The following is a 12,243-nucleotide window of genomic DNA, read 5'->3' as shown; positions in this document are numbered from 1 at the left end:
GGCCGAAAGAAAACCTTGCTGATAAAGGACCTGGAAAAGGATCGACTTGTGAGTACCCCTTGGAGGAGATTACCAAGGAAAGCCTTTGACATATGTTTGTTTTTGGAATAGGGCTGGACTTGGAAAAGCTAGGTTTATCAACTCTTTTGTTGGTCAAACATGGAGAACGTTTTCTTTTGCAACTTACAGTTAGCCCAGAGGCTAAAGAACTTGTTAAATATAGTTTTTAACTTTTATGTTGGCCATCACGTTTCCACTTTGGTTGACAGACTAGGGCATCCATGCAGGAAAGAGACTTATAAACTTAGGGATAAGACTTTTTATGTTAAACAAAACTCACCATCCTGAGGCGCCACTTTCTGTTGTCCCAATCTTGACACTCTTGCCCACGTTCTGACCCTCCTCATTAGAGGGGGGCCGTCACCTTCCCATCCTGGCAGGTAAGCCCTTGCGACCCATCCTCTCTTTCACCCACCTCATCACCATTTCAACCTTCCACACCTACTCTCCTTCCCACCCCAACTCCCAGCCCGCTTACCTGCCGTTGCCTTATCCCTTACCGACAGCAGGAACATTCATTGTTGTGGCGCAGACCCTCCATGGCAATTATCGCCATGGAAGGGGAGAGGGGACTACATGTGGTTCCCTTCTCTCTCTGCATCACTGATTTTTCTTAACCTGAACAAAAACACTAGTGGCACCGTGGAAAGCCTGCTGGGGTTTCCATAGCAACAAATCCCTCTCTGGGAAGGAGTAGCTGGGTCTGCTACTGGCCCAGGGCTCATGTTAAGGCCCTCCTATCACTTGTGCCTGTAGCTCCGACCCAGTGTCCTTACCTGACCTAGTAGTGCTCACCCACATCAGGGTGTACTGCTTAATTAAACCACTTGCACTCAATGTTGGCATTTGTTCTCATTCCTCAACATTCCTACAGTGCCCAAGACCACCTTGTGGATGATGAGTGCCTTCCCTGCAGGACAATAGAAAATGCAACATGTTGGGTATGGCTAAAACCTTGCTCATGGTAATAATAATTTAGCATTTATATAGCGCTACGAACCCTCAGGTATCTGAGCGCTGCTTATTATTACCCACAGTGTGTGGTGCTCATTTATCGACCCTGGAAGGAGGAAAGGCTGGGTTTGGCCCTGCCGGGATTCGAACCTCAGTCAGCAGGCTCTGCACAGATGTCAAAGGGAGCGCTCTGCTCGCTGTGCTATTGGACCTGGCAGTGTGCTTTGTATCTAACGCCACGCTGTGGACAAAGTGGTGTGACGAATCCAGGGAATTTGTCCCCTCTCCCCAAAGGGGAGCCACCCACATTGGAACTAGGTAGGTGAGCCTGCTAAGATTAGCCCTCTAGGGAACAGGGCAAATGGGATCCCCCTCTGGGTGGTCCCTGTCCCTAGAAGACAGGCAATCCCTAAAAAGGGAGGTATGTTATCCTCCCTTGCCTCAGGAAACTGATAGATTTGTGGTTTATATGGCAGTTAAACACTATAATGACTTAGCACTTCCTACAGTAATGGCTGGTATGGTTTCTTTTAAGGCACTGTCCACACCTCAGAAGACAGAATGGAGTATATAGCCCCCACTTGGTTGTGTGGAAGATAAAGACTAAATCTGCATGCTAAATGAGAGGACAGGAACCCACATAGCTGTAGAGGTGGAGAGACCTCATGGGAGGTGTGGCAAGGAGAAGCCAGCGCATTCCCGACGTGGTATATTGAACCTCGGTCAGGCCTGCCAAGACACCAACTGAAGAGCCTGGCTCACGAGAGTCCCAAGCAGTAGAAAACATCTAAGCGGCGAGTGAGCTCCGTGAAGAAGAACGGATGCCGAATCCCCACCGGAAGACAGTGGAAAGGAGGCGCAAGCTCTGTAAGATACAAAACTCTGGGAAGGAGCACCAAGAGAATAGCCGCATCAGCCTACTGGAACGCCCGCCACAGGAGCACTGCACGGAGACAGAAGGTATGGGGTCACTCAAGGGAACCGGAAGGAGTGCAAAAAGGCCCAACCAGGCCCCAAGGCGGGGGGTGAGAGACTAGAAACCCTTGGGTAGGTAGAGTAGAGACCCATTGGGATACAAGCTTGTGATCCACAAACTGCATAAAACTGATTGGGCCTCATTACAACTCTGGCAGTAGCCGTGCCGTTAAAAACAGCACGGCTGCCACCGGAGTTGCATTTTTTCTGGTACCCGTGAATGGGCAAGAACCAGGTCATACCGAGTTAGGCAGACCCGGTACTTGCCCATTTTCGGGTGCCGGATTCAAGGGCCTCCTCATCCCCATTCTGCCCCATAGGGCTGAATGGGGATGGGGAAGTTGGATGCACCAGCACAACTCTGCATGTGCCGGTGCATCCGACGTGCTCTGCTCGCGGGTGGCGTTACACCCGCCAGGAAAAACCTGGCGGGTGAAACGGTTCCCGCGAGCAGAGCCCGTAGTATGGCGGTCCGGGAAGTACGGTACCGGCATGATTACCAGTACTGTACTTCCCAGACCGCCATGCTCGTAACGAGGGCCATTGTCTGAAGATTCTAGTCCAAAGATGCAATATTAAGGGATCTATGTCACAAAACTGGTGTTTTAAATGCTGTGAGATATTAAGGCCACCAATGGTATTCCCTACTTATTTTTTGGGGAAGATCTCCACCTTGATCACCCACACCCCCTTCCTTACCCATCTGACAGCATTAATTACTGTCAACATTTAAATCTTGGTGTTCTGACTCAATGCCACTGAAAAGTGTTCAGATCTAAATTGGTCACCTCTGAGCATTTGATTTCTTTCTACCTTTTATCTCTGTGCCAGTTCCTCTGATTTTTGTCCCGTCTTCTCTGTGCTCCTGTGGCCCTCCTCCTTTTCTTCCCACCTCTGCACCTCTGACCTGTCAGACCTCAGGGATCAGTGCATCAGGGGTCTCTCCCTAACGACTCTTTCCCTATGTCTATCTTGCTCAGTTTCTCTCTAACATTCCTTCCTTCTTTCATCATTTCAATCAAGGTCCCTTCCTCCTAACTCTCTTTGAAACACCACAGGCCAAAGGTCCTTGATTCCAGCTCTGGCTCACTTCTGGGCCGATGTCTTGTTTTCAAATTTGACCCATATTTCTCCCACATCTGCCTTTTAGAGCTGTCCCCATCTCATTTTCACACCCACCCTCTTCCCTTTTCCTTCCTCTAGCCCAATCCTTTTATCCTCCTTCTCTGCCTCTCTCTCTCTATCCAGTCAAAGTCAGAAGTGGGAGATGATAAAAGGGAAGGTTGAGAGGAATAATCATCATTCCAAGACCGCCCTCCTGCCTCCAGTTCCCAACCTACTCTTTGTTGCTGTGAGGGAAGGGAAACCAGGCTGGGAGGCTGGCAGGGAATGAGTCCCTCCTTCCTCACCTCTATCCGCAGCTACAAAAGGGGGATTCTGGAGATTGGCCGAGAAGGCCATGACTAGAGGGAGGGTGCCATCAAGATCGGTAATTCATTCCCATTCTATACATACAGGCTGAGGGGAATATTGACATCAAGGCATGCACAATACGGACTGGGGCAAAGTGATGACTGCAACAGGATCGAAGGGATAGTGCCACTGCTTCATTGTTAAAAACCATTTGGAAAGCTTCCACTTTCTCATATCGGCCTAATCATGTGGTAATCTGATGGAAGCAAGGAAACATATTTAAAAATGCCCTCTGCTACCCTGCAACCAGGTACGCTTGGTGAATGATGACATACATGATAGCCATGAAGACATTACATGGTTTAAGGGAAGATCAGATGCTTTGTGGTTTTGAAAAGCTGTCTTGTGGAGTCATGGTCTAGGAGATGTTAGACAAATAAAATGATTTCTCTGTTGGGGAGGGACGCTTACTCCAGCCAGCAATTGCATCCATGTAAGTAAGTAGAGTATGTTTCATCTCCTTAACCCTCTTCCACCACTGCAGGGACGTCATTTAGGGGTCGCCAGGGATCGCAACTGCGACCTCTGTGGTCTCCCTTGTGACCTCTGTGGTCTCCCTTGTGACCTCTAAAAAAAAAAAGAAACAAAAATATATATATTTGTTTTTTTGTAATGCAAGCTCCTGGGCTGTGGCTTTGCTTCTGGAGTGGCTGGCTTTCTTTTTCAGCCCCCTTAAAAAATAAGAAATATAGGAATAGGAGTGCCACAAGTAACACTTTCAGCAATGAGCCTAAATAAGAAAGAATAGGAATACCAAATAATGTGTCTTTCTGGATTTCTATACAATAATTGCTAGACTCATTAAAGGCTTATTTCAGGCACACTTCAGGGGGGTGAGTCACTGATTTCATCTGTTCTTAAACGCCTAAACTCAGCCTTTCATCCTTCTGAGGTCGATAAATGAGTACCAACACAGGTTGGGTGATATTGGGTGTATATTTTTTCTATATAAAGCGCTTAAGCATAAGTGCTATATAATAACACATCATTATCATTTGGTCATGGATGTCTGCTTGCATTCACAGTCATTTGGTAGTATGGGCCTATACACACTGATCTTAACGATACATATGGTGATCCATTCTTGTATGAAATGTACATCATATTATAGCGATATCGTAACCATATATTTCGTAGTGTAAAATGCTATGTGATGCCACTTCGGTTTTGTCAACGGGTGAAAGGTCGTGTTCCATTGCTTCCCGCAATAACACTTTGGGCTGGGGTCAAATGACATCACTTCCTGTGATGTCATCAGGGGGTCAAAGGTCGTGTAATGTCACTTCTGCTGCCCCAGGCATTTTTGTGAAATGACGTCCCTGCACCACTGACCGTCGAGTTGCAGTTTTTGATGCCATATACCTGGAAGTCTTTGTTGAACAAAGGCACTTTTTCCATGCTATAGCCGAGGTCGATTTCTGGTGGCCGTGCAGCATTCCAAGCTGTCTTCTTTGAAGGTGGGAGAGGGCTGGGAACCCTAAGAGGCTGCACAATACATTCTATCTGACTCGGCCCGCTAATGTTGCTCATGGGCATAGTGGGGTTAGACCTGTTAATGGAATACCAAACAGTAGACTTTACAAGCTTGAGGTCTCTGACCGTTTGACAACACCCCTTAGACAAAGAATAATGGCGACTGTGCCTTTTCTACAAAATATTATTTGTAGTCATTAGTTTTTTGCTTGAATAATTACACTATACAGTTCAAATGCATTCTGGCTGCATTACATCTTCCACAAATTGAAATGACAAACACACATTTTCACATGAATGACACATACTGCCTTTGGCACTGGTTAGGGATCATTTTTCGTCAGCTCACCTGATTCTTCAGCGCATCAATACTCTTGCGTAATTTTACAAAAACACTTGGGCCTGCATATCTTTCCGGTCCAAAACTGAACTGCTGAATCCAGTTGCAACCTTGTGAAAAGAGAAGTCTTTCAGGGATCTGTAGAGAAAATCAACAGAAGTGGTTTTCCTCAACAAGCAACAATAGTTTGCAGCCTTTTGCAGCCTGACTCATAGCAATCCACAACTGAGTGCAGTTCAGAGGCCTGCGTGTGGTTTGTGGGCTGTGACCTTTCGCCACATTCATTTCACTGTTGCATATTTATCCCGTTGTGGTGTGCCTCTCAGGGACACTTCCTGGTTTGCATGCTTGAAGCTCTGACACTCATGAAGATAGTGGGAAGTAGCTGAATAGATTGGTCTCAGCATTTGTAAGGCACATCATATTGCAAAAGGAACCTTAAGGTGACTGGCAGCGTAATGTGCAAAGGAAGACAGCAAGTTGAACGCTTATGGCATCAATATGAATATGCTGGGAATGGTAGAAACATGTGGTATTTTACATACCTCTGATTTAATAAATCCCACCTTATCATTATCAAGGAACAACAGCATACACAAATGCCATCTGCAAGACCACTAAAAGATCCTTAGTGAAATGCAAATGTTATGAATACATACAGTAATTAAAAAAAATACATATTGTATGGTGTGTTCACTGGCCACATGCACACATCTCAGCCATTGCTGAAGAACCCGACAAAACATTAATGCGGATTGAGAGCAATTGGCAGTGCGGTACATGACAATTTTAAAGACAAAAAAAAAATATCCACTAGGATTTCCATGTGGTGAATGTGATGTTTATGTTGTCATTTGTTGGCAGAATCCATTTTATTTTGACAAGTTGGCACAGTCGACACGTGTTTCGCACTGCAGCCGCTACATCATGACTGCCATAAATGAACAAAATGACTGTGCCCGGATTCTTGAAGTATCAATCTTTTTCAATTCATCAGCTTGATACAAAATGTTGTGCCCGGCTCTCTGTGGCATGTACATGCAGAACAGGGATGAAGTGAAAACCATAAGAACACCTTAATGTATGAAGATGTTTTACTTTAAAAGAATCGTCACGAATCACACTGCCAATTTCTATTCTCTCACCACCTAATTATAAATTGGGATTACATGGTAAATGTACTCAATGAGATACACAGAAAGTACTACATGGGGTACTTACCGTATGTACTACTTTCTATGTACCTACCACGTGCAATACATATTTCATGTGATCCCAATTATGTGATATTTTAGGAGGTATTTAAAATATTATTCACCATAAGCATGCTACTCATAATGAGACCATGCATGTTTTCAGCAATCTCCAAACGTGGAGCCAAAGCATGTTGATGAAGAGTGATCGAAAGGGCCACACCACTGGCGATCACCACCTTGCAGCTGACATACAGAGGCATCCAGTGGTCCTGGTCCTGCTTTCTGTCCAATTTGAATAGTGAATGCCACATTCATCACACGTTGTATTGTAGAAGTCTCACAAGTTTGACTATTGTTCTATATGCAGGGACAAGGCCAGGTCTCCCAGCCCCTCAGCACAATGATGGAGTGACTGCCCCAACCTGGTCTATTCCAGACAGTAGACGGGCAGCTTAACACAGCTAGCGTTATGCTGTCTTTGATATTGTGGCCGCAGTCAACAGATAAAGAGCTGAATCTTCATTTAGGGCAGTTATATATGGGCGGCCTGAAGATGTGAAGCAGAAATAAAAACACACAACAATCTCTGTGAGGGGTTAGGGGGTTCCCTGTGTACTGTAAACAGAAGCGAGGCCAGGCCCCAAAAAAGGCAACAATGGACGGCAGACAGACAGTAGGTCCCCATCTGAAAAGGGGGCTGTGGTCCCTTGTGCAAGCCAGGAGGATGGAAGCAGGAAGGCAAGATAAAAATAAAGCAAGCATGTCAGCAGCTGGTAAGCAGACAGGGGAAGGGGACAGAAGATAGCGAGGGCTGTGGGACTGTCACAGTGGGGCCTAGTATGTGATCCAGCTAGTGAAGGTGAACATAGAGCATGCAACAGGGCTTCCCAAAACTGAGGGGTGACGTTGAAGAGAGGAGCCGCAACAGGAAGACTCATGATGAGATTACTCAAATCCATTCCATGTCACCAGCACCTACCCCCAAAAGAATTCAAATCACACACACCAACAATGTACTTGCGAGTTTCACCAGGATTCTCATAATTTAAGCAAGGACCTGTTTGACTTGCAAGGGCCCAAATTAAATAACGAGGACTTGGAAAGAACGTGTTGACCAACAACACACTACAGGCCATTTCCTTAGCCAAGTTACTATTTTCTAGTCTTCTCGAAGTGGATTCTGGAGGTGTACGTTAACTTGTATTTCACTCATAGACACGTATGCAAACTATAAGGCCGTACAACAACGCTTTCACAAATCTGTGAAAATGGCACAGGAGACGACTGCGTATGTGTGCGTTTTTAGTCATTTGCGAAAGAGAGGTCTGAAAAGCAGGTAAAATCGCCTGTACGGTTCGCTTTTACACAGTGCAGTGCAAACTGACTAAACGCTGCCATTAACACGTGGCAGGCAGGGTTCTCAATGAATTTCATAGGCATCGACAGCATTTTCATCAGTATGAAAATAGATTTGTGGCATACATGCTAACACATTTGTATAGTGGAGAGGATGGGGAGGCAGAAAGGGATATTTTGTTCCATGCCCCTCTCTGCCATACAAATACTGCAAATTATGTGTGTTGCACGTGAGCAATTTTCATGCATGTATTTTTCACATGCATTTAATTTCAACGCGAGCCGCAGTGTGTTTAAGGTAGGGGTGTACCAAACATCCGCTTCAAGTAAGTATTCTAATGAATTCGTCTGAACAAAAGCTATTTAGCTCCAAACAAAGAAATGTTTTACTACGGTCTTCTGATTTCAATGCAATGTAACAACTCAGATTGGCAAATAAGGAGTACAGATTGTGAAAGAGAATTTAATTAAATATTGCCTAACCACATTCCAGACAAAATATCAAACTAAGGTGCATATGTTTGTGTTTTGGAGAGAAGGAGTGATGAGGATGAAAACGGAAGCATTTCTTGTTCCTATGGGAAATGACTATGGAGAAACTTTAAGAATTTACAAGTTGAGACTAGTCACGCTGAGCTTGTCAGTTACATGTCAGGCAGAGTGACTTGACCATGCTAAGAGGTCACTCAGAGGAACTTCATAGGCATCATTAAGCGAGGGCTCTGCGGTAAAAATGTGACAGTAACAAAATTCCTGCCGTTTTATCACACCACCAAATTAAGAGTTTGCTCTGAAACTCGTTATAGTCCACCTGGATTTATGTGGAGGAAACTTCACAGAAAACCATTGTCACATGAAATATTACCACACAGGGGAGTTGCTAGGTCTGGAAAAGACCCGGGGCTAAACTGATGTCTGAACTTTTGGGACTGGGGGCTAGCTAGTCTTTTGGCTGTAGCTCCAGAAATTCTATCCGGGGCTACAACCAAAAGATCAGGGGCTATAGCCCCCTTAGCCCCCCCCCTAGCAACGCCCCTGTTACCACATGTGGTAATGCGCAATCCCAAATGGCCTCCCATGGGACTCCGAAATGGACAATAACTTAAGGATCCGCGTTATGCATACCCTACAAGTTAATGCATGCTTACCGTAATTCCATTTGGCAGTATTACCTGCCCTAATACCACCACACTGTTAATAAAGCCCCATAAGTGAAATCTCTCTAGTCCAATTATAAATGGAAGGGGTGGGCACCACCTCTATTTAGGGTAATTTATTCACAGTTAACGTATTTGTGAAGGAGCACTACAGGAAATGTGACACTGGGCAATGTCGATTATTTACAAGGACTGGCGGTTTTCCATAGAACTGTGTGCTCACACTGATGTGCTGAAACAGCAACTTAAACAGTAAACAACGTAAAAACAATATGCCACAAACCTTTAAATACAACAAATATTTGTGTATAATGTAAAAGTCTATTCAAGTTACAGCGGAACCAGATGCAACTCAGGTCACTAGCCAATGCATTCCGGACTTTGTCCATCATCAGGGCAAATCTACAAAAATAAGTTATAAACTGCAGTGTAATATTCAAAGCAAAAACCAAAATACAAATAGACAAAGAACAAACTAAAGAGAAACATAAATAATAATAATATACCAGTTGCTTCACTTGTCAGGTACAAATTATTTATTTTTAGTCAAATAAATAAATACACCAATTCTTAATGACCTGTGTTCCTGCAAACTGAAAATGGGCTCTATATACATGTTTAGCCATTTGTACTAGTGATCTTAAAAACTCCTTAAACACATCAGTATTGAAAAACATGTTTAAACCATGGTACCTGAGCCACTCCCGTGTGTTTCAAGGAGCTCATTGAGGTTTTTAATAGTTTGCCTTTAGGGTAAGTAATGCACATAGGTTCACTTTCTATTTTCTAAACTGATGAATGTTGTTTTCTTAATTTAAGCTGGGATACATTTCTCCCTCCTTTCCTCCTACATCTCCCTCTCTACCCCTCACACCTCTCTACTCCAACACTGCCACCTACCTTCTCGGTCATCCGACCCATGAAACGTGTGTCATTTTAGGCTTTTGCCGCCACCTTCTCTCCCGCTCCTCCTCCTCTGGCTCAGTCACATCCTGACACAGCCCTTTCCATGCTCTACTCGTCTATCTCTGATACTCCGGATGTTCTTGCCGTGTCATGGTTAGCCGCTTTACGCCCAAAGCCAAGTGCAACTGTTGGTATGACTCTGACCTAGCTACCCTTAAACACAAATGTAGGGTGGCTGAGAAAAAATGGCGGGCTTCTTGTACATCCTCTGACAAACTGGCCTGCCGCCTGCTCCAAAGGCAATACCAGCTCCTTGTCCAAACTAAGAAGGGAGCCCACATCCAAGCTCACGTCTCTGCGGCATCTAACAACTCTGCCAAACTCTTTAAAATCTGCAAGGAGCTGGCCAACCCTGCTGCAGTCTCTACCCCTCCTGTCGCCTCCCAGGCCCTTTGCATGGCCCTTGCCTCATTTCATCTAAAACATCCAGGACATCCTGTCCACCCTCTCATCCTCAACCCCTCCTCCCACTTCTCTATCTGCTAATTCTGGCCCTGCTGCATCTGCCCCTGCACCCTCTTTCTCTTCCTTTCCTTTGTACTCCCCTGACAAGGTTTCTAGACAAGGCCGATCTATGAAAGTCTTGTCAAAACAGGTTCTTCCCTGTTCATCTAAAACATCAAGGACCACATTGACATCCTTGCTCCTGCTCTGGCTGACTTCTGCAACCTCTCCTTTGCCTCTGGAGCCTTCCCCTCCCCTCTGAAGCACTCTCCTGTGCACCCTCTTCTCAAGAAACCCACAGCCAACCCCTCATGCCCGGTTAACTATTGCCCGATCTCCATGACTCCTTTCCTGTGCAAACTCCTGTAAAAGCTGTCGATCTCCCAGCTTAATCTTCACACTGATTCTGTTGGTTGTGTCCATGACCATCAGTCTGGCTTTAGAGCAGCCAGAAGCACGGAAACTGCTCTCCTGAACATATGTGAAGACCTGCTCTCCAACCTTGACTCTAACATCCCTTCTGTCCTCACCCTACTCAATCTCTCTTCTGCCTTTGACACAGTCAACCATGCCATCCTGCTCAACCGTCTCAGTGATAAGCTGGGTATCATGGATCAGGCCCTGGCCTGGCTGACCTCTTTCCTCTCTGATCGACCCTCATAGGTTCAACTGGGGTCCTTCCTTTCCTCTATCTAACTTTCTACCTGTGGTGTTTCCAGGGGTCTAACCTCTCTCCCTGGCTTTTCAACCAATACCTGGTCCCCCTTGCCCACTGCATTGCTGCTCTCTGCTCCAACCTTCAGTGCTTTGCGGATGACACTCAGCTCATTTTCAGGCTTCCCTCTGCCACCTCTTCTCCTCCTCTCATCTCTGACTGTCTGTCTGCTATCCAGGAGTGGTGTGTCACCAATGATCTCTGCCTAAATGCTAGTAAGGCAGAGATTCTCCTCATCGGCACACCTGCACCCTTCTTTCCTGTCTCTCTCTGGCCCGCCTCCTTTGGCCCTCTTCCTTCTCCCACCTGTGAGGCTAAGAACCTCGGGGTCATCTTCGACTCCACACTATCTTTTTCTCCTTACATCTCTGATGTCTCTACGAAGTCAAACCACCAACTCCACCTCCTCAGAGGTATTCTTCCTTTCCTCTCCTTCCCCCAGAAGGTTACTGGCTCTAGAGCTCTAGTTCTCTCTAGGCTGGGCTACCGCAACAGCCTATTGGCCTGAAGCCCTTCCATCTTATCTCTCCAGCCCTGAAATCCCTTTGTTGGCTCCCAGTGGCTGCAAGGTTTACATTCAAGACCCTTTGCATTATCCACAAGGCTTTCTGGGACCTGAGTCCAAAATACCTTCAACTCTCCCTCCGTAAATACCTTCCCACACTCTAGCTCTTTACTCCTCCACCTCCAACTCCCTCAGGGTCAGTCGCTTCTCCAAGCCACAAGTTGGCGGTAGATCTCTTTCCTCGGCTGGGGCCTCCCTCTGAACAGCCTCCCTGCCACTCTGAAACTTGAGAACCATCTCCGGTTCCAGAAGCACCTCAAGACCTTCTGCTTTGCATCTGCTTTCGCTCTTTCTCTCCCCTGCTGATCTGTCTGCTTGGGCACTGTGCACTTGGTTACCCTCTGAATTCAGGCCCAGGTCCTTGCCCAACCAGCCACACACTTGCACTGCCTCCTGGCAACCCTTGCACTTGGGTCTGTATCTGTAACTCTACAGTCCCCTACCTGCACTTATCAGACACCCCTTGTCTGCGCTTTAAACCTTGCACTTGCCTCCTTGCTGGCTGCACTACCAGTTGTTGTTTTTATGCCTTGCTCAGCACTTTCCACTTCTCCCCTCTCCCTTGCACT

At 46.0% G+C, this 12,243-nt stretch overlaps 1 protein-coding gene across 4 annotated transcripts in view; it reads right to left on the bottom strand.

Annotated features, from left to right (window-relative positions):
- The window catches only part of OTULINL (OTU deubiquitinase with linear linkage specificity like), a 652,262-nt gene that overhangs the window by 114,398 nt on the left and 525,621 nt on the right, over positions 1–12,243 (bottom strand). For all 4 annotated transcript variants that reach the window (XM_069620439.1, XM_069620440.1, XM_069620437.1 and 1 more), the window contains one exon: positions 5,285–5,413. In XM_069620439.1, the coding sequence (XP_069476540.1) occupies positions 5,285–5,413 (129 nt within the window). The remainder of the gene's footprint in view (positions 1–5,284; positions 5,414–12,243) is intronic.

The sequence above is a fragment of the Ambystoma mexicanum genome, chromosome 5q (genome assembly GCF_040938575.1).
Source record: "Ambystoma mexicanum isolate Mex_15411 chromosome 5q, UKY_AmexF1_1, whole genome shotgun sequence".
Taxonomy (NCBI): domain Eukaryota; kingdom Metazoa; phylum Chordata; class Amphibia; order Caudata; family Ambystomatidae; genus Ambystoma; species Ambystoma mexicanum.
The sequence above is the reverse complement of the archived record's forward strand: the minus strand, read 5'-3'. Positions and strand labels throughout refer to the sequence as shown.